This window comes from Mangifera indica, chromosome 5 (genome assembly GCF_011075055.1).
Source record: "Mangifera indica cultivar Alphonso chromosome 5, CATAS_Mindica_2.1, whole genome shotgun sequence".
NCBI lineage: Eukaryota > Viridiplantae > Streptophyta > Magnoliopsida > Sapindales > Anacardiaceae > Mangifera > Mangifera indica.
The window spans coordinates 12168720-12191394 of NC_058141.1; the positions used below are offsets into that span (position 1 = coordinate 12168720).

The following is a 22675-nucleotide window of genomic DNA, read 5'->3' on the forward strand; positions in this document are numbered from 1 at the left end:
AGGTTTATATATTTATTTTCATCGGGGTAGAATAGAACAACAATACCCTTGAAAATAAACTAGGTTTGACTCATTTCAAAACTTGTATATCTTATGCTTACAAGGTTGTCATCGCACGTGCCACTCATCTCATTGTTCATCTCAAAGTTTCAGAAGATTTTCACATACATAATGAGAAAAAAATTTTAGTAAATCATTCATATTCGTTTTTTATTATTTAAGATATAAAAATTTGTTTGCGTTTATATTGATAGCTGGGATATCACTGATATGCATTTAAACTTTTTTCATTTATGGTTTATTTGGGATATAAATTAAATTTATTATTTTATGGTTGAGTTATTGCATGGTATTATGATTGAAGGGGTTAGAATCGAGCATGAAAATTCTCCATCTTCATGGTTTTTCTAATATATATGATCATTTGCATCCAATTTTTGCGAGTCACACGTACTAGGAATAGATGAAAGTAAGGGGGTATTTGGTTTGGATAATATTTTATTAACAAAATAGAAAGATTACCTTGAAGATAGATTATTTAGAAGATTACTGGGTAAAAGTGATTACTATGTTTGATAAAATTTGGTAGGTATAAATAATAATTATGTTTGGTTAAAGATAATAAAAGATTACTAATAAATTATTTTACTTAAATACGCTTGAATATAATTATTTTTAAATATTTTTTATATTATTTGTCATATTAATTAAAAATATATTTATTTTTATCTAAAAAAATTAATAAATAATAATAAAATTAAGATTACCTTGGTAATATTTAAATACCTAAGGTGAATGTGGTAATCAGATTACCATCTATATTACATGTCATGTCAGCATTAGTAATAAAATATTACTGTAATATTTTATTACTGACAAACCAAACAACGGAATAGAATATAGATTACCAAAGTAATTTTCAATAACTTGAACCAAACGCCCTCCTACGGGTTAATTGAAAATTTTCTTATGTAATACATATAATGGAGCTTTCAATATTTTACATTTTGTTAGTAATAGATATTCTAGTCATGTATAAATAAAATTTTTTCATGTGTGATGCCCTTAATAGGGGGTGATAGAAAATTTGCACCAACGAGGAGTAATTGAATTACTATGTATTAACCGTAGATATGCGCATCATAAAAAAGTGAAAGGTAATTGAAATTTTATCATGTGTGAATGAGTTTCGCAAAATACGCATAATGTGTAATTATTAAAATTGTCATAGTGAGGGTAATTAAAATTCATAATATATATTATTTGTAATATATATTATCTTTATATCTATTATGTATATTTTAGGGACATAGATTCATAATAGTGTTGTGATAATATCCATTAGTTACTTTATACATAAAATATTGTTGATTACTTATAAATATCTAAGCAATAACCATTGATTAAGGTAATATGTTTGAAAAAAAAAAAATCACATAAAATTATTTATGTAAAAACCCTAAATTGTAATAATGAAAATTGACCAAATTATTTGATTCTTTATTATAAGATATAAAAGATGTAACCACAAATTTATATAGGATTTTAGGACAACATTATTACAAATGAATATCTAATTAAATTAAATTAAATATATAAACCCTAAACTATAATGTTCGGATAAATTATAACTATTTTTTATTTTTCTCTAATATAATTCATTGTGTTACCATCCTTCTTTATCCATTGTCTTTGTATCAAAAAAGTAAGAAACCATACTTAATGTATTTTTGTGAGGTTTAATATGGCCTAGGGGAAAGTATAATGAATAAGATTATATGACATTCATATTTCCAAGTTTACATTCTGATTAAATTTGACAATAAATATTGGATTTGTGGAGAAGTGACTCGGTACGATGGTCAATCAGCATATACAACTCGATATAGTGAAGTTCATCAAGTGTTTGTTATTGAGCCGACACATTACACATTACACATTACATATGGTATAATAGCAATGAACTTATTGTGCATTACACAAAGTAAAATTTTAATAAAACCCATCACACATTAATAAAAAACCTAAAATTTAGGGGCTTGTTGGAAGGTTAGGACTAAGAGGGATTTTGTATCTAATTTAGATAATTGACCACAAAGGTAACAGTTGAGTCAGAGATTATTTTTGTATAAACCCTTGAAAATAGCTATTTTAAGTAATTACCCAAATTAGATTACTCACGTTGTCAAGAATATTTATTAACAAATACAAAGAAAGCTGGTGGTTATGGCCTGCGTTAGGCGTTTTAATGGGTCAGACCATAGCTTATTTTGGGTTGAGCCTAAATTTTGGAAAACATTGAAACTTGGGCCTTTGATGAGTACTCCTCTAATTGTATATAATTTTATTTTTAATTTAAAGTAAATATTATAAAGAGGTTACACATCTAGTATTATTCTAACAGATAATGAAGGAAAGCAGAATTGGGTATTAAGTTGGGATCATTTTTGGGTCAAAATAAAGTGTTGGGCAATGGGCAATCCAAATTTCTCATTTAAGTAGGGAAGAAACTTTGTTATGGCTATGGATACCCTTTAACTACTTGACCTTGATGAGATGTGATGGCTCACCCAGTATTGAAATTGAACCCATTCTTTTATAGGTATTTTCATATTGATTTGACATGGCCTTCTGTTCAGGTGAGCTGTAGGGCCATTTTTTTTAATGCTCTTTTAAAGGGGTTGTTCAAATCTCAATTTCAGTTTGCTCAAACCCCACCACTCTATTTTTCGATGGAATGAAATTTATTTTTATTTGAAGTAAAGATACATTTATTTTTACTCATATTATTATATTTGTAAACACTAAATAATTATAAAATAAAAATTTCATAATTAAGTTAAACCTCTTACGGATTATTTACATGAACTAAACCAACCAGTAATGTATTCCACTTGCCCTTGAAAGAAACAAATTTTGGGTGATAATCTTCTATTCGATTGTTATAATTAATTTCTCAAAGACCTGAATTTATGTAGTTATTTAGCAGCTTATGTTTATGAAATGACAACAAATGTTGAATAACATTTCAAATAGGGGTGGGAATTGGTCCCTTCCAACGGGGCCTTTATCCCATCCATCCCGCATGTGAAATAGATTTCTAATAGAAGTGAAAATGGGTAAGAATAAGTATAGATATATTTTTTTCTTATCTAATTTACGAAACCGAATATAAGACTTAACTCTTTTTCTGAATCCCATTGACTTCACTTTCCTCTTTATTTGTCTCTCCATTCTTATCCGTGCTTAATAATTTACAATCATCCTCTAGAAACAAAGCAGGGATAACATGAAGACGAGCATAGATATATCTTATCCCATCCAACTTATATAAGCAAACATAAGCTAGCTCTTTTTCCAAACCCCGTTGAACTCACTTTCCTTTTTCCTAATCTCTCCATTCTCACCGGCACTTAGAAATTTACGTTCATTTTCTCTGGAAACAAATACGCTTTTTCAATCTCAAACCTCATAAATAAATCGTACCAAGCAAACAACAAGGAAGTCCACCAGTGGCAAGACATAATGTAAAACAAACATAAGAGCAATTTCATTTCATTTCAATTAATACCTGTTAACCCTAACTTTTACAAAATATGGGGGGGAAAAAAACTGTTAAGACCCTCCCTTCACATTGCACTCCCCCTTCTTTATTTTTTTTTTTTTTTCACTATTAAACTTTATATATATTCATTCTTCTTTCGAAACCCCAGTTGGGTTTTTGCTTTTATAAATTTATGGTGTCTCTCTCTCTTGTTATCAGATTTGAATCTGCATCTACAAGGCTCTTGATCTTTGTTCTGTATTTGAGTTTTTTTGAGATAAGAGAGATTGAATTGTTGAATTTCTTGTTTTTAATTTAATTTAATATTTTTTTGGAATTGTTGATTTAAGGAGTGGTTTAAGAGGTAGATTAAGTTTACAGGGAATTGCAATGATATGTCGGTGACAATACAGGAGTGGGGATTAATATTTTCCTGGGAAGGGGATGGGAATTACAAAAAAGGGAAATAAAATAGAAAAAAAAAAAAAAAAAGACCACCATTAATCGCAAAGATAACACGATAAGATGAGTTTAGGTTGTTTTGGTTTTTAACTTTTTTTTTTTAAATATAAATTTACTTTAAAAAAAAAAATTGGCAATGGCTCTATGTTGTATAATTAAGCCGATTCTCGGTTTTAGAATCTACCATTTGTATCAAATTCAATTGATAAAATGATAATAATAATAGCAACTAATTCAATTGATATTTTTTAATTGGCCAAAAAACTTATTCTCACCCAAGGTTTAGTCCACCCTCAAATTTTAATAAGCAAGGTTTTTAAAACCCGAATATCCACTGATCATCTAATTTTTATTGAAATTTTTTATTAGGGTTTAAGATAAAAATGTTATTTAATTAGTAATATTAAAAAATATAAAAGTTTATATCATTGTCCCTCCTTAGTTTAGAAAATTAATAATTTTTTTTAGAATTAAATTTTGAAAAGTTGTTTTTTTCCCTCTAGAGTTAACATTTTTCCATGACCTTCATCGCTGTCCAACCATCTTCTCTTTCGTGGCTAACGCAATCTGTCGCTAACCACCTTTTCTTTTCAATCTTCATCTTCCCTTGGTTGTCAAACAAAGAAAGAAACCTAGCCATCATTTGCCTAGACAACAAAGGATTTATTATCCAGACAAGACAAATCATTTTTATCTAAACAATGATGAATCGTTCAAACAAAAATGATTCGTCATCGTTTAGATAATGAATTTTATCATCTAGATGATGTCTTCATTGGAGAGAGAGCTTTTATCACTAGAAGAAGAAAGAGAGGTGTTATTGTATATTATTAACAACGAAAAAAGATATTTTAACTAGAACTAGTTATCAAATAATAGAAAAAAGATTTTAAAACTCTTAATAAAAAAATATAATTTTTTAAAACTTAATCGTAAGATAAAATTATTAATTTTTTAAATTAAATAAAAAATAAAATAAATTTTTTATTTTAAATTCTAATAAATTTTTTTAATAAAAATTAAATAATAAATAATATTTAAAATTTTAAAATTTACCCAATTACTTTTTTAATGGGGTAAATTTGTGTAGTACTGTTTGTTTGTGGGTGGTGGCGAGGTGGGTGTGTGAAAAGGACAATGAAAAGAAAGGCAACATTGTCTGGAGGCAGAAAACAAAAAAGAATAAAAAAATAGAGCGGTAAAAAAGTTATGTCGGCTGGCCACTTCTGCCTCTGCCTGACTCTGAAGCAACATTGAATTCCACGCAGCATTTCTATTATTTTACTCAATTCCCCGTCGCTCTTTCCTTCACGTACCAAACAAAGCCATGAATAACTCTCACGCTTTCTCTCTCTCTCTCTCTCTCTCTCTCTCCCGAGCCCGTCCAAAAACCAAAACCAAAAATCACTACATCTACAATCTAAAACAATTAATTATAAGAATAATAACGAACTTAATAATCTTCCAATAATCTGGTGATTCTACAATTTAATCAATCTGGCTACACCTATTATGTTACAGCTTTCCAAAGCTGTATCTTCGACATGTATATGCCTTCAAATAAAATCTCTCTCTTCTCTGCCCATCTCAGAGACCAAACTCGACACCAAACTGGCTCTAATATCAATGAAGCAGCCATGGTCTAAGATAATCTTTTTCCGCTCTACCACTCTTCCCTGCACATGGACAATGATTATTCATTAGTTTACAAATATTTTATAAGAATCTCTTTGTTCTCAGAAACACTATATATTCTCAGCATCAGAGGAAGATATGCAACATTAGCCTCAAACAGTGTAAAATGATATATGAATATAAAATTTTCAAAGGGAGACAATCAGCATCGCAACACAAATTAACCAAGGCATATATAAACTGTCAGATTCCTCATCTTTGTTCCAAAATAGATGGCGTGTGGCTTGCACTTTGAAACCACATATTTCTTTCTTTTAACTTCAACTTTTTCTTCTCTACTCATATGCTATGTATTTGTCTCACGATTATGAACCAAAACTCTTCATCAAGCTTGCCAGTTTGACAACTCAAAATAATAATCATATACTGCTGATTATACTCTTTATTTCTTTTTTTCATGGTTAAGCATGTTAGAGTCTCACATACTCAAGAGGACATACGTTATAAACAACTAAGTTTTTTGTGACTTTATAGTTTGGCGGAGATTCAAAACACCAAAAGGTGTTGCTTTCTCAGTTCAAACATGTTTAAATATTCATATCATATGAGCTTTTATGCTTCACTTTAGAAGCAACTTAACAAGCGTTAACCAAGATGATCCTAGCAAACAATATTGCTAAAAAAGAAGAAAAGAAAAGGAAAAAAATAATTAAAACACCAGTGATCATAAAGCATGCGCTGTGAAAGTGATTAGAAAGAAGTAAATTGCTTAAAGCATCAAATCTAGTCTGTTTCTTAGCAGTTCAAAGAGTTGTGACTCGATTTCATCATTGGAGATTGGAGAGAAGGACAAAGCACCAACCAATTGATTTAACATGGAAGAAACGAAAGACTCTAAAAGAGAACGACCCAATGAAAGGTTCCAATTGTCGGACAAATACTAACCTTAAGAAATTTATGATAGGTGTAAGTTTCATGAACATGTAGATCCCACTCTAGGTTGGGAAGAAGCTATAAGCACAACTTAAAAAAACAAAAAAATTAAACTACTCTATCTGTGCATCTTCTTTTTATGGGGACGACATTTAATACGTCATTTGAAAACTTTCCAACCCAGTGGCTATTAGAAGTCTTTCATAAAGTTAGCTGCCCATCGCAACCTTCTCTAAAAAGCTTTTGGAAACTTCATAAACATAATAAAGTGGGCAGAATGAGTCCACAAGTCCAAGTGCCAAATCCGAAGCAATAGTAGCCGGATAGTTTACAGCCAATGAAAACTACAAGCTATTGGCAATGATGTTTTGCTACTGGGAAACCTTTCCGTACGCGATTAACTTCACAGGCAAGAGATTAGCCTACCGCATATAAGCAAGTGTAAACGTTCTAAGATGTCTATTGACTAATGTTAATGGAAATACCCAGATTTCGCGCTGGTGGGGAAAGGGTTATATGTCAAAGGCCTTCTACAATATAAGATTCAGTCGAGTAACATTTTATAGGTACGTTTCAAATCTATCACTTCTTAAATTATCGAATCTGGACAAATCCCATGAGTGCTTTACAAGAGAAATTTCTGACATTTATAATCACCAGCGTGTGTAAGCAAAATTACAAATTCAAGTGCTGAGGGCTGACTTGACTCAAAGGATGATCTTTAGGGAATTAGTATATAATTTCAGCATTAGGTTGATTTCAAGTGAACTCTACACACTCTGATATGCATGCTCTAATCTAAGAATTTAACTTCGGAAAGTGAAACAAAGCGTACCATTGTTTTCTGTCTAATCTATTGCGCATTCCAGGAGGCACAATATCCCCGAGTAGTCCTTCATCCGTGGGCAGCTGCGGGGTTGGATCTGGCAAGGCAGGCGGTTCTCCTGCTTCATCTTGCTGGGACTTTACTGTACTGGGACTTCCCTGTGGCATCTGAACTGCTGGATAATAATAAGGTGAGAATGCCGGACTCAAATGGGCAGCAAAACCAGCTTCATGATTTATAACTCCACCACGATGGAATCCAACGGTATGATGACAGTGTTGACCTTCATAAGTTGTAATTACAATTGTGGGATCTTCGGAGGAGCGCTCCACCCTCTTCTTCACAGTGCATTTGCTATTCGTACAACGATAGTAGCTCCTACAACATATGAGTTAGATATGCAGAAATTTTCAGTGGATCTCTCAGCTCAGTTAACAGGTAATAAACCCTTTTTTTAAGCTAATTTCGAAACTTGTGGATCCAATGTAAAGTCGGAAAATTTAGGACTTCAACTATTAGGGATGACTAATATTTTGATCCACATAATTTGTCAAGAAAAAGTCATCCGAAATATTCTCATCGAAATAGTTTCATAGAAAGCTAAAACATTGAAAAAAAATCCTATAAAAAAAATTTCGTTTTCACAATTAAATATGATGTTAAGGAAAATGCAATTATGACAAAGCCATCCTCTATATGTTGCGAAGGGGCAGAAGTTACGAAGTAGAACTCCTATACAATCACTTGGAGTCAAATAACAAAATTGCATTTATAAACCTTAACACGGGAGAGAAGATTTTGATTAAATTTAAAGCATGAAAATGTGAGTTTCCTTTTAAAAAGGGAGCTAACAACGGACCTGGGGAATGGACTATTTTTAACAGCTTTCTGTCCATATTTCCGCCATCTATAGCCATCTTCCAGATGATCCACTTCACTCTTAGTCATAAATGCAAAACGTGGCTGCCGAATTCGCTTTTGTCCTTTCTTTCTCGCCTTATTCCTGCACAATAATTCACCCATAATTATGAAATAACGACGAAATCGGAAGCATCAAGAAAATGATTAAGTGAAGTCATGAATATCTTACAAAAAAATTATCTTAATGGCATTTGCACCTACATAAAATTACCATAGGACATATATAACAGATTGCTCTCTTACTCAATGAAATCAATGAAGAATGTAGATTTTTGCATGTAAAAAGGTGTTCCCTCTTGATGATTATTCTCTTTCAAACAAGATGGAAAAAAAATTGCTGAGAAACAATCCATATGTTGGCTTAAGGAATGAAATTTTTTTCAAAATATGATATAAAATGTAAAGGAAGAGCATAAATTAATGTGAAATGTTAAAAGGTTCAGCTTCACAAATGTGATAATACTTAAATATCAAAACAAAAAAAGAGAAAAGAACATATAAAGGGGAAGCCTGTATTTAATAAATCGGAAGAAAGTTAAAGGGTCAACAACAAGTGTACGCATGTATTTATATGGAGCCACTATTCCCTAGAACAATGAAGATTTTTCCAATATTCTGCCGCAACCAAAAATGCAAAAGAGGAAAGTAAATCCCTCCAAGGTAAAATTTAAAAGCAAGAAAACCATGTCAAATTTTCTAGCTAGGGTTGGCATTGCAATTGGCAGCTGCAGTGCAGAAATATAAAAGAACGAAAAGCATTTACAACAAAGAGTAGCTAGCTAAAGCATTTTTCATGCTTGCCCATAGGACATAATGACATCATTGTACCATCCATACGGTATTTGAAATGAATGCTTAATGTACAACGTATACACAGTATAAAACTTTATATCCTTCACTGCTGATGTTGTCGTTAGCGAAGCAATAGGCAAACTAATAGGTTGCATTTAAAGTTTTTCTTTTCCAATCTAAACAAGGAAGAACAAATTTTTAGGAAATAACTTTATAAACCTGAGATAAGAAAAACGAAAATAGATTGAGAAAATGAACTTCTTGGTAACTAAGGTGTAAGTACAGGAGTAAAACAAGTCAATGATTGACTCTATACAAGAAATCAAATACCCTAAAGAAGTGACTGTGAAAACCCATCAAGATTATGTCATACAAATTACAGACATATATTACATTTCATCAAATTACAAAAACAAAGCAAGGAAAAACATCTGAGGGCGGAGTTCAGTGAAGAATATGAAGAACACACATCAAAACAAGCATCTCATATGTAAAAACTATAAAGAGATTCTCTGTAATTTATACTATCTAGAATGAACGTTCCAAATATATACTTCCATGTTGTGATGCATTTTTAAGTATGGACCCAAAAAATATTCCCCAATAAAAGTTAGGAAAACGCCATTCGCGCCGCAATAACGGCGGTGTTCATGGAGTTACGAAAGAAGACGCTTTCAAAAAGAGAAAATTCTTTTCATCAGACCCAGCACATTCAAGAAAATTACAAAACTGGCCTCTCAGCTAACAAATCTCAACTTGCATGAACATACTTTTTTACTGTTTCTATAATGTACGGACACAGCTCTCACTGCAAAACAAAAAAGAATTGCTTACAGTTCATGGATTTGTTACTGTTTTTGATTCTCTCTTCGTGATTTTTGTTTTGAATAATTAAAACTTTTAAAATTTTAATTTTCACACTAAACACATGTCATTTGCCCTTGAAAAGAGAATCTAATTACGAAATTAGTCATTTCATTTCATTCACTTCCCACTCACGGTATCTCAGGCGGTTTAACGCCGGAGCCCGTAGACTTCTCCATCGTCAGATCCTCACTGGAACTCGATGATATAGACGGATTGGACGTCGACACGTCAGCAGAAGCTACTGGATTTACCAGACCAGCATGTAAGTCGGCGATACTAGCAGTCTCCAGCACAGTGTAGCCGAGGTCGTTTCCGGTAAAATCGGATCTCTCATCAGCAAAACAGCGTGAATTCTCAGTATGAAAATTCCAGCCAAATTCACTGAGAATACAAGAGTCTCTATCGCTGGTGATTAAGTAATTAACGCTCTCCGCATCAGGCTCAGCCAGTCTCCAGCTGGAGTCGCTGCTAAAGACGGTGATGCCACTTGGATCGGATTTCTGATTATCATCCATTACAAGGAGAGATCGGGTGGAGATAATCAACAGGAAGAGCACTGAACAGAGTTGAGAAAAAGAGCGAAAGATGGAGAGACAAAAAGCGGTAAGAAATAAAAAGAGAAAGCCTGGCTGTGTGTGTATGCGTTAGGGTTTTAGAAAGGAAGCGTAGTTATTCATGGTCTACTTTTTTCTGGTTTGTTAAATTGAATTTGTTTTTGTTGTCGCGTCAAATACAGGATGAAGCCGTGAGGGTGAATAGAATAGAGATAAGAAAAATCGCCGTCAACCGCAATAGCACGGGAGGTTAATATTTTAGACACAAGAGATGGGTCCCACACAGACGCGCGCATGAATAAATAGAAGAAATAGGATTATAATTATTTACTGATTGCCTGTGGGATAAATTAAATTCTATTAATTTTAAATATTAGAAAATTATCCTATAAAAAATTTAATTTTTCGCTTCATATATTATATTACATAATATTTTTTTAAATAAAATAATAAAATATTAATAATAAATAATAATATATTGTTATATTAATAAATAATTTAAATTTATAAAAAAAATAATACTCATTCATATTATAATATACCATTATTTATTTATTATTATTAATAAAATAATAAAAAATTATAATTAATATATTATTATTTTAGAAAATATCATAAAACTTCGTAAATAAGTTGGTTTGTGTTACACAAAACTAATTGATTTGTGTTAAGGTCCAATCTACATACTTTTATACAACTCATTTAAAATAAGTTGGTCGAATCTACGCACTTTTATATCACTAATTTTAAATGAGTTTATTAGATGTAAGAGTCTCTCTTTTTCTTTTTTATTTGAGTCTTCAACACCCTCACTTAAGTGTTTTTTTCTTTTTAATTTAAGTCTTCAACTCCCCAACTTAAGTGTTAGACTTGCCCAGCTGAATATGTTATCACCTGTATGCAAGAATACGTAAGCTATTAAACCTATTATTTGACTCGTGCTTTGATACCATATCAGAACTATATATTGGGTTTACAAGTATAAAAATTGAAACTTATATTACACAAAATTAATTGACTTGTGTTACGATTCAATCTACACACTTATACACCACTCATTTTATTTAATTTTATTAGATGTGAGACCCTCTTTCTTTCTTTTTTATTTGAGTCTCCAATAATTTATAATATATATTATATTATATTAATTTAATATATCTAATAATATATAATATTTTATAAAATATATACGGTATCCCAGTAATATAATAATTATTATTATGAATTATAAAAAGTGTAATTTAATAAATGCTGCTTACTGAACAGACTCGGGGGATACCATTATGAACAATCAATTTTTGTGTTCATAATTCGTGGAGCATGATTGAGACTACTTTGGGTTGAGGATGCTTAGTTTTTAAATGCAATTGAATTGACACCACATCTACCCTCTTAAACTCTTACACCATCAGAATTTTTTGGTCTTGCCATATATAATTTTATTTTGGCCAAATGGCTATTATCCATCCAATGTTTAATAAAAAGACAATATACACCTATGTTAGAGTAAAATTTCAATCATTTATTTATAAGCTAATTTTTATTAAAAAAATTTATTAGAATTAACAATAAAATTATTATTTTTATAATAATATTAAAAATATATATAATTTGTTATATTTTCTCTCGTAAGTTTTAAAAACTAATAATTTTATTGCTGTTTAAAGTTTGTAAATTTTAAAAAGTAATATTTTTCTCTTGAACCCACGTCTCTAAATCTTAGACCATGAAGAAAACCCACGATTTTCAGATCTTCATCCATTAGAGGAAGAGTTTCCTCTAGATAAAGATGCGTCCATACGAAACTCGTTATCTAGATTCGTTGAATCTAAATGGGTGACTAGATGATGATGTTGGGAAAAGAATGATAGGTTAACAACAACAGTTTAAGGTTGAAAACATCGTCGTCAATAGTTGAAGAGCGAAAGAAAAAAAAAACTCTATATTTGAAGAAAAATATTATTTTTTAAAAATTAAAAATTTTCTATAAAAGTTAATTTTTAAAACTTAAAAAAATAATAAATTATATATATTTTTAATAATAATATTAAAATAATAACTTTAATTTTAATTTTAATAAAAATTAATTCATAAATAAATATTTAAAATTTTGATTTAATATAGATATATTTATGGTTTCGTAAAACTTTGGGTGAAGAGTAGGTCGTTTGGCCTTTTATTTGTGAAACTAGAAAGCTTACTTTTGGTCTCTAGTAAAGTCAGAGGCACCCACTCACTCAAGTAAGTCCAATAAGGTGTGCTGTGCTGTGCCATTTATAAATGCTGCCCGGTACCTTGTTTCATTTTATTTTTTATTTGCTTTTTAGTAATTAATTGATAAGAAGGCATCAATTATTGATGTGATAATTAGGTAATTCCAATCGTACAAGTTTATATTAAAAACTGATATACGTCACCATGACTGTTTTTGTTAGGGGGGTGGCAACTAAAAGGCGGATTAAAGAAAGCTTTATAAGCAGCTGCCTCAAGGGGCTGAGAAAGAAGATCAACTAAAATTAAATTTGATTTAAATTTAAATTTAATTTATTAAAATTATATGTTATTTTATTATATAATATTATTTATATATTTAAAAATATAACAGTAATTGTTTGCCGTATTATTACCAACACGTAAATATAGTAATAAACAACTGAGACTTTTCAATAATTCGATTTATGGGGGGGTGGCCCACGAATTGAAGGTTGATGTTGACGTTGATTTCAAATCTATGAAATTCCAAAATGCAATTAATTGTATGATTAGACATAATAATATTATTATTAGCCGGGTAGGGTGGTGGCGGTGGTGGTATACATTTAATTTAATTAATTAAAGCATTTTAACCTCTCTCAACTTAGATTTGGTTTACACTACAAATTAAAATAGTAAAGGTGTCACTGTCACCGAAATTAAACCCCATCTACAGAATATATAGCCTATGACGTGGAGTTATTAATCACAATCATTATTTAGATTTATTCCTAATTAATTAAATCAAACTATTCCACTAATTTCATAATTATTTTTATAAATATCAAAAATAATATCAATCAAATCAATTATACATACATACATACATACATACATATATATATATATATAAATAAATTATGTTAAATTCATAATTAATATATTTATCAATTATTATTAAATTTAAAATATAATAATAAGATTTTTTGAATATAAATATCAAATTTTAAATTTGTTTAGAGTTTTAATGATTTTATACTTAAATTGTGAACTCACTAAATTAAACAATATTGAGTTTAAACTTAACTCGAGCCATTTGAGTTTAAACTCAAGTTTACCTCAATTATAATGGAGTCGAGTTTAACTTAACATAAGCTAAGTTGCAAGCAACTTGTCTCGTTTGTAATTGTGTGTGATACAATAATCTTGAGAGTCTTTAACATTTTAACATTTGAAAAACGTTTGATTTAAGTAATGTTTTATTACTAAAATTGAAAGATTAACTTAAAGATAAATTACTTAAAAAATTATTGAGTATAAATTATTACTATATTTGATAAAATTTGATAAATATAAATAATTATTGTATTTGATTAGAAATAATAAAAATAATTATTGTGTTTTATATTTAAATTAAAAAATACTAGTATAAATCAAATAAAATAATATAAATAATAAAAAATAAATTTTTAAAATAATTTTTAAAACTTAGTAACCAAACGTCATCTTTAGATACATCATAAAAATACTTTTTTACAACATATAGTATAAATGACACTTTTCTAATGGAATGTGGGTTCAAGACAACTCTATCATAAGAGTTGAAATTACAGAAGATTTTGGTTAATTTGATAGCATAAGGAAGTGAGGAATATGTGACACTAGGTGAGATTGCAAAAAGCGGTTTGTTGTTTTCAAAATTAAAGTAACCGAGTTTGAAGGGCAATTAATAGAGAAATTAATAGTGGTCCAATTTATTGTCCACCACTGTTAAAAATTTAACAAATGAGAAAAAAAAAAAAAAAAAGTGGAATTGAAGGAATCGAGCATCCATATTATTTTTGAATAAATATAAAATTAAGATTGAAGGGCCACGACTTTTTGAGGGAGAAAGAGGCAATGTGGGGACTGATTCGAATCTCTTTTAGTAATGTTTATTAAGTATAAAGCTAACTTGATCCTTAAGCAAGGCCGTCCCTTTCACAATCATCTCCATGAAGAAAGATAATCTTTTTGGTGTAAGGAAAAGGAGAGAAATGTGATAAGGTGTATGATATTAAAATGCATTCAAAGATAGGTTTAGTATGGTGAAGACACACGTGGTGATAGTGAGGGTGAAGCTCCACCACAACCGCATTGTAGAATCTTCTTAATGGGAGAAAATTACAGATGACCCGGATTATCAGTAATAATATATAATATGATAATTGATCAAGTGGATATAAATTAAATTAAAGTTTTTTGCTTCTTAGTTAGAGATGTCAAATATGTCAAGTTGGTCGGAGGCACGGTTAGAAGATTTAGCCTAAAAAAGTATGATAAATTATTATAACAGATTATATTAAACTTGTAAATTTTTCAAATCGTGCCACAAACCTCCCCAACACTATAGCTGTGCCTAGATAATAAAAAGGAAATTTGTTCTGAATTGATAAAAAAGCTGAAGTCATTTTGACATCTATTATGTCAGGTTAGTAGCCATTGGCCTTAAAAAAAAAAAAATAATTTTTTTTCCTTAAAAAATTTCCCCATATAAACCCCCCTCACCTCCCCTCTCCTCCAATCCCAAAATTATATACACTCACACTCTCAATCTTTTAATCTATCATTCTTCTCAATTTCATAGTCTCTCATTCTGATGCTATCAATCATATACCATCTTCTTCTTACATATTTCCCTTAATAAGAAAATTTCATAAAAATCGCTTACAATTGCTTATTCCATGCCTTATGCTTCTTTTTTTTTTTAAAAAAATAATTGCCTTATGCTTCTTTGGTCACAACTAACCATTACTTTGGATTTTTTTTGAATAGTCTTATCCTGTTTCTATGTCCACTCAAAGGCCAAATCTATCTTAATTCCAACTCCTACACTACAGCTACAATGCAAGTGAAATACATTTATTGATTGAACGACCAACAGGAAAATAGTGTAGCCATTACTTATAAGAAATATTTCCCTCTCCATTTTATACTAATATCTCTTGCACTCTCAACTCTACAAATGCTACATACCATTTAGCTACGACAATGAATCTATATCAACATTTCCTTATGTGGGTTCAATTAAAATGGTTACGCACCTTTCATGGCAGCTTGACAGGTTTGATCTTCCATATGTCTCTGGCATATTCATGAATTGTTCGGTCACTGCTGAACTTGTATGAGCCGGCTGTGTTCAAAATTGACATTCTGGTCCATTTCTGTTCCAATGCCAGTAACATCACAATACAAATACATACTAAAACACCATACAATTATATTGTTGAGTGTTCTTTGTGTGTTCAGTGTATGAATTTTTGAGGTTAGACGAGGGGTTTTGAGCATTAACTCTGTAGAACTCCTGAATCAGTTCACTTAATGACCCATTGTAGGTTTATATGCATGTTTATACTTCAATATATGCATGTGTTATTAGTAAATAACATCACTTACTTTCTGGTCTCGGTATGCCTCATTAACCTTGTCCTGGCACTCTATATAACTGGGAAGTCCTTGCCAACAAGGAAATAATCAGCGCGGCCATAACCTTCATTTCCTTCCAAGGATCCCATTAGTTCTTCATAATTGTAGGGACCAAAAACACCACTTCTCACAAATTCCTTCACTTCTTCAAACTGGGGGTCTGCCACAAACTGCATTTAACAAACCAATTTAGATAAGATTGTGACAATCTCCTACTACATGTCCCAATTCAGAATTCATGGTTGCCTGGGAAAAAAAAAAAAACCTTCAAAACTGGGTTGTAATGCTGACCTTGCCCTCAGCCCTTTCTTTCCTTAGACCAGCAATTTCATGAGCTCGAGCACCGAAGAGGAAAAAGTTATCTTCTCCAACTTCTTCCCTTATTTCAACATTAGCTCCATCTAATGTTCCAATTAGGAGGCAACCATTCATTGCAAATTTCATATTGCTGGTTCCACTGGCCTCCATTCCAGCCGTACTAATTACAGAAAGATGGTCAGTACCTTAAAATTGAAACTAACTGACACCGGAAATTAATAACAATTTAGCCCATGAATAGTGTTATGACATTGTGCTGCACACTGTTATTGCTTTTATGTGACCTAAATTAGATCACTTTTCAGTAGAAAACCTCATACAATAATTAAATTTAAAGAGCTGATTAGAATGTTAAATTGAAATGCAGTTTGTCAAGAAGTTTTCCAGTTGTAGTGCTTGTTTATCCTCGTGTAATTGAAAGGTGTTGTGTGAGAGCAAATGATTGAAGAAATATCTAATACCTTATATGCTGCGAGAGCTCACTGCCAGGGATGAGCATCTCTGCAACGCTGACATTGTAATCCGGAACAAACACTACCTAAGCGAAATACAAAGATTTGTGGTCATGATGGTTGTTTAATTGATTAGCTTAATCTATGTTTTTAATATGCCATGGAGGGTTTGGATTTTAGGCTTTTAGCAATCACCAACAACATTTATGTTGTTCATTCTAAAATACATATTGGGTACCAAAGTATGCTTAGAGCCTAATGAAGCAAACAAAACTTACACAAGTCCTAGTGAATATATTATGAGCATTAAAAAAAGATGTCATTTATATTATCACCATACCATACCTTTAGAAGATCTCCTATTTCTGGATCATGGTTCACTGTAGCCCCAACATCAGTGATGAATTTTACTATCCTCTTGGCTTGGACATATGTAGCAAATGCTTTTCCTCCAAATATGCATACCCGAGGTACAAAGTTTGTTTTTCTTTCCTTGGAATTTGTTTCTTTCATTTTTTTATAGCGGTAAATTATTCCCATAATGTTCAATAATTGCCGCTTGTACTCATGGATGCGCTTCACCTAACAGTACACCCATCAAATTATTTTTTCTACCATTAGAAGCAAAAACAAAAGTACAAGCAGCCAACAATGCTGTTTAGATAGTTTTTTTCACATCATCATTTGAAAGATCAAGGTCAAAGAGGAGGATTGCCGTGGTTTATATGATCACCAACTGTTAAACTTTGAATACAACCTTCTACCCAGAACTGTAAAAGGGACTAGAATTGGTTTAACTATCTCACTATGTGTAAATTGTTCCCAAGTCCAAATGAGATTTCACAGCTCCAATCACATGCTTATATATATAAGACAGATAATTCAATATCAGTTGCAATTAGATTAAGGACAAAAAGGAAAAGTCATTGGAAGGAAATAACCTGTACATCAAACATGGCATCAGGGTTGACAATACATCCAGTTTTCTCTTTGAGGAAGGATGCAACCTTTATCTTGTTCCTTCTTTTTGCTTCTCTCCATTCTGATTGAAGATCTTCATTATCTGCAAACTGTGGGAAACCCAAATTAATTCTATGAATATTATGATGACAACTTGTGAAACGGTTACAGCTTTCAGGGCATTACTTCACATATGCAAATGAGAACTATACTTTTGTAATCAGGCACCACATAGAAGATTCAAGAGAAATATGTTGGGAGCAATACTGCAGATTCAACTGTTACCAGATAAACTTAAAAATACCAAATGCAAAAATAATTAGATCCAACCATTACTCTCTAAAAAGACAGTCTTTCATCTATGTATTCAAAATGGCACTTTGAATTAAGCAGCATGTCAGTTCAGGCACAAGTAAAAATTCATTATTGAATAATTGTAGTAATTCAAGTGAAGAAAATAGAACTTCTGGAACATCATTCGAGTGAAAGGATTAGTGAATATGAATTTCACTATTTCAGAGCCTAATAGAGCCATAACTTCACTGAGCTAGTTCATCTAACATAAAGCAGTACTTAGTATAGGTAACAGATTATATATGACAACTCGAATGTCAAGAACAGTGGTCAGCACATGAATGATGTTTATGAGCATGCAAAACTACAAGAACTTTATACATTGCTAACAGAAAGAATGTTCCATTCATAATTTTAAGTTTATCACATGCAAATGGAAAAAGAATGAGCGCCAATATTGAGATAAAACTGCAAGTTAGCAGTTACCAGCATACCTTACGGAGTGTGGCCAATTTCTCAGTGTTTGTCACCCAGTCTTCTGTCCCAGTCCATTTGGTTATGATTTTACTGAGATCAGGATTGCAAAAAAGAATCCATCTTCGTGGTGTCACACCATTTGTTTTATTTTGAAATTTCTCTGGCCACAACTGCAGGTAATATATGAAAACATTTATCAGGCAGCAAAGTCCTATGCAGATACCAACTCAACAATTTTTAATAAAGTAGTTAAAGAAGTAGCCTATCAATGTATTTACCTCATAGAAATCATTAAATACTTCATTTTTCACTATCTCACTATGAATCTCAGCAACTCCATTCACTGCATACCCACCGACAAGACAGAGATTTGCCATGTGGACCAACTTTGGTAGTGGGGGATCTGGTTCAGATGCCACTACATTTGTTTTCTCCATTTCCTGTTCCTCTGATTCTTCTTCACCAGTAAGTTTAGTTTCATCAGAAATATCAACTTCCTCAACTGGATCAGTAGCAGGATTTTCTCTTGACTTAACAAACAATTCAGCAACCGACTCAGGCAACTCAATGTTATCTAGAATTCTCATTTGTTTCAGTTTTTGTTGCAACAAATCAAGGTCCTCTGTGCCATAATTGGCTATTATGGTTTCAATAAGCTGGTTAACACATTTAGTAAATGACATTAGAAGAAACAAGATGTATATATATGATCTAGGAACAAAATATATGCCCAGGTACATGTGCCCAAATTAACATCCCCAAAGAGAGGTCAAGTTTTTCTTAGACCAAAACGACATATGTATACAATCTCACCTCCTCATCAATCATCTTTATAATCTCAACATGTCGAGGAAGCAGATCCTGCATAAGGTCCAAACTCCATTTCTCCAGTGCCTCAGGTAAAACAGTGTGGTTTGTGTATGCGACAGTTCTGGCAGACAGGTCATAGAATCACAAGAAGTATTAACTATCAAAAATAAAAGCAAATGATCTATGAGTAGTATAAGTAACAGTGAGCGTAACAGAGCCATTGCAAGGTGGCAAGCTTGCACACACACCTCAGAACAAACAATGAATAAATTGAAGTACCTTTGAGTAATATCCCAAGCTTCCTTCCAGCTCAAACCCTTCACATCCATCAATATTCTAATCAGTTCTGGGATGCATAGTGTTGGGTGTGTATCATTCATCTGCACTGCAACCTTTTCAGGAAAATTTTCCCAATTCACAGAATCCCCTGATCTTCTTTCATACCGTGCAATGATATCTTGAAGCGAAGCAGAGCATAGTGTATACTGTTGTTTTAACCGGAGAGTCTTTCCTTCAATGGATTCATCCCCAGGGTATAATATGTAGCAAATCTGAACACAATAGGCGTACAGTGTACATCACATATTGGTGATATAAATAAAAAGATTATTTGTTGAAGTGTAAATATGGTAAAATCGAAGCACAACTGTAGAAAAGAACATAAATTCATCCCAATTCCAAACCTTTTCAGCATTTTTTATTGCAGCATATGCTTTGGCATGATCTCCTGCATTGAAAGCACCTAAATCAAATTCTTCTGGTGCAACTTTGGTGGACCATAGGCGAAGGTTGATTGTGGTTTTAGTTTTATATCCTGGAATTGGGACATCATAGGCAACAACCACTATATTTTCTCCTCCAACCCATTTTTTACTTCCATCTGGCCCGAAAATGACTTTTCCATAGAATTGTACAGGATAGGATACATCATTTCTCACAATCTCCCATGGACTGCCCATCTGCAAGAAAGTACTCAGTTTAATCTATATATTGAGAAACCTTGTACTAAAAATGAAAAAACAAAATTACTTGAACCAATAATGAAAACACATGAACCAACCTCTAGCCACCTTTCTGCAACTTCTTCCTGGCCATCTTTAGTAATAAGCTGTTTAAACAAGCCATACTTGTATCTGAGTCCATATCCCCAAGCAGGGTAATTTAGCGTTGCCAGGGAGTCCAGGAAGCAGGAAGCAAGCCGTCCTAAACCTCCATTACCAAGTGCAGCATCTGGTTCCTATTGATATTCAATGGCAAATTTCAACACTTGAAAGAAAAATGTGACTATATTAGAAAGGAATGCCAAGCCTGTAAATCCGAAATAATAATAATAGTAATAAAATTCCACATCCGAAAGTCTTCGGAAAAGGATGAAGCATATTGGCAAAATTACACCATTGTCTAAGACTAAATATAAGGGATGAATATGACAACATCAGACTATAATCTATGTGTGCTTCTTTATTTTTTCAGAAAATCTATGTTGAAGTGATCCAATAATTGTTGCTTTACAAGTTATTGACTTCTAAAATCCTCTCATCGGATGAGAGATTATTTAGACTTAGAAAGTTCAATTCACTCATTTCCTAACCTAGTTGTTCTAGCAATAGTTGAGAAAGGTCCTGAAGTTTGACAACCAGCTTTGTAGCCTCTGCACCTCTAAAGTCATGGACTAAGACACTGATTTCTCTATTATCATTGAGATCAAACTTTTTGACTTCATGATGGATGATACTTGGAGTCAAGAGCTCTCATAGGGTTCCCTGATGGACAATTCTAGGAAGGAAATCAAGATTGTCCTTTTGTATAAGTTGAGTCAATAAAATTACAGGGTTCCACAGGACCAGTACTTTTCGACCTTCCCTGCCATTCCCTTATGCCACAGCTAGGAACAGAATTGACTCGATGAAATGAATTTTAAGTTATCTAAGAAACTATTATTAAATAAAAGTATTTAAAAAGTATCAAACCTGCCCAGCTACATCCTCTAGATTGTGACCCAACTTTTTCAAAGCCTCAGCATAAGGCCCTGAGAGCTCTAAATTACCAATTGCATTTAGCAATGCTCTACCCTGCAACAAATGTGACAGGATTAATTATTTTTGTAAGCAAAAATTACAAATGCAAAGTGATATGCCTCCAAAAATCACAGGATACACAAGGCAAACCTGTAGATACTCCATAGACAGATAATATGCCTGCTTTACATTCATCTTTTCATAGTAATCATATGTAAGATTCCAATTTATGATCAGCATATCACGGACACTCTCAGCAGTTGCATAGAATGCCTTTGGCAGCTCAAAGCTTTCCGTAGAGAAAGAAGGGGTAAATTCTGCATGATATTTAATACTTGAGGCAATGGTCCCTGAATCAGGGACAAATGTAGCCAGAGAAGCTGCAAAGAGAAAGCAAATTACCTATCAGGAAAACTTCATGGCATTGCCAATTACCAAGAACATGCTAAAATTTGTTGACAAAGAAAATAAAATTGTTGGTTATCGAAATGCCGTTTAAACTAATTGTTGTTTCGGGAAAAAAAAAAAAAGCACGAAAATCCATCACAATGAATCGCCTCCTAGACTCGACGCCTAGTATCAAATTTCTACTGGAACTCCAAAAACAAATGAGCTTTAAACAAAAATTTGAAGTAAAGCACCTTCTTCATCAGCTTTAGGCTCCTTAGCTTTCTGCTTCTGGTCGCTGGCGACATTCCTTACAGAAAGACGTCTTCGAGAAATATTCAAACACGGCGTTCTCATGAAGAACAGTTTTGAGTGCCGATCTATGAAGCTTGAGTTCAAAACAGAATGTGAAGCTGACATTGAGTCATGAGTACAAGCTGCAAAGAAGGATAAAGCAGCCATTCACTCTATTCTCTAATTCCCTTTGCAGTTGCAGATTTAAGAGTTGAATGAAGAACGATAGAGTGTTTAAAAGGAAAATGAGGAGAGACTGAGTGAAAGAGTGGTGTTTGTTTTTATAATGTACTTTGTAGCTAGCTTATCTTTTTCTCCTCACTGTTTTATTAGCAAATATTTTCAAGTTGGAAACGGCCAAAAAGTGCATTTCTCAATGTTACTAGAATGAACCGCCAGATATTTTCTGTCAATAATCCTTTCCAATCAGACAATTCTTGAACGGTAAATTTCCAGGAATGCAATGGGGCCCA

General features: G+C 32.1%; 2 protein-coding genes across 2 annotated transcripts; both read right to left on the minus strand.

Annotated features, from left to right (window-relative positions):
• Positions 1–5427: 5427 nt before the first annotated feature.
• Positions 5428–10715, minus strand: LOC123217688 (probable WRKY transcription factor 57). Its single transcript, XM_044638789.1, has 4 exons — positions 10113–10715; positions 8260–8403; positions 7410–7778; positions 5428–5682 (listed from the first exon to the last, which is right to left on the minus strand). Exons 1-4 carry the CDS (start codon positions 10493–10495, stop codon positions 5670–5672), a joined length of 909 nt encoding a protein of 302 aa, XP_044494724.1. The 5' UTR covers positions 10496–10715; the 3' UTR covers positions 5428–5669.
• A 4892-nt stretch (positions 10716–15607) lies between these two features.
• Positions 15608–22492, minus strand: LOC123217779 (alpha-1,4 glucan phosphorylase L-2 isozyme, chloroplastic/amyloplastic-like). Its single transcript, XM_044638907.1, is given in 16 exon segments — positions 15608–15930; positions 16163–16212; positions 16215–16362; positions 16484–16670; positions 16972–17048; positions 17308–17544; positions 17904–18032; positions 18711–18863; positions 18972–19349; positions 19507–19624; positions 19783–20054; positions 20187–20462; positions 20564–20740; positions 21474–21575; positions 21672–21901; positions 22163–22492. Coding segments are annotated over 16 exon segments (2859 nt in total). The 5' UTR covers positions 22371–22492; the 3' UTR covers positions 15608–15813.
• Positions 22493–22675: the final 183 nt, after the last annotated feature.

Excerpts from the sequence above, each read along its gene's own strand:
- LOC123217688 (XM_044638789.1), bottom strand. The coding sequence starts at position 10,495 with ATGGATGATAATCAGAAATCCGATCCAAGTGGCATCACCGTCTTTAGC. Across the intron at positions 8,404-10,112 it reads GTTAAACCGCCTGAGATACC|GAATAAGGCGAGAAAGAAAG; the intron begins GTGAGTGGGAAG and ends ATTATTGTGCAG. Across the intron at positions 7,779-8,259 it reads AAAAATAGTCCATTCCCCAG|GAGCTACTATCGTTGTACGA; the intron begins GTCCGTTGTTAG and ends CATATGTTGTAG.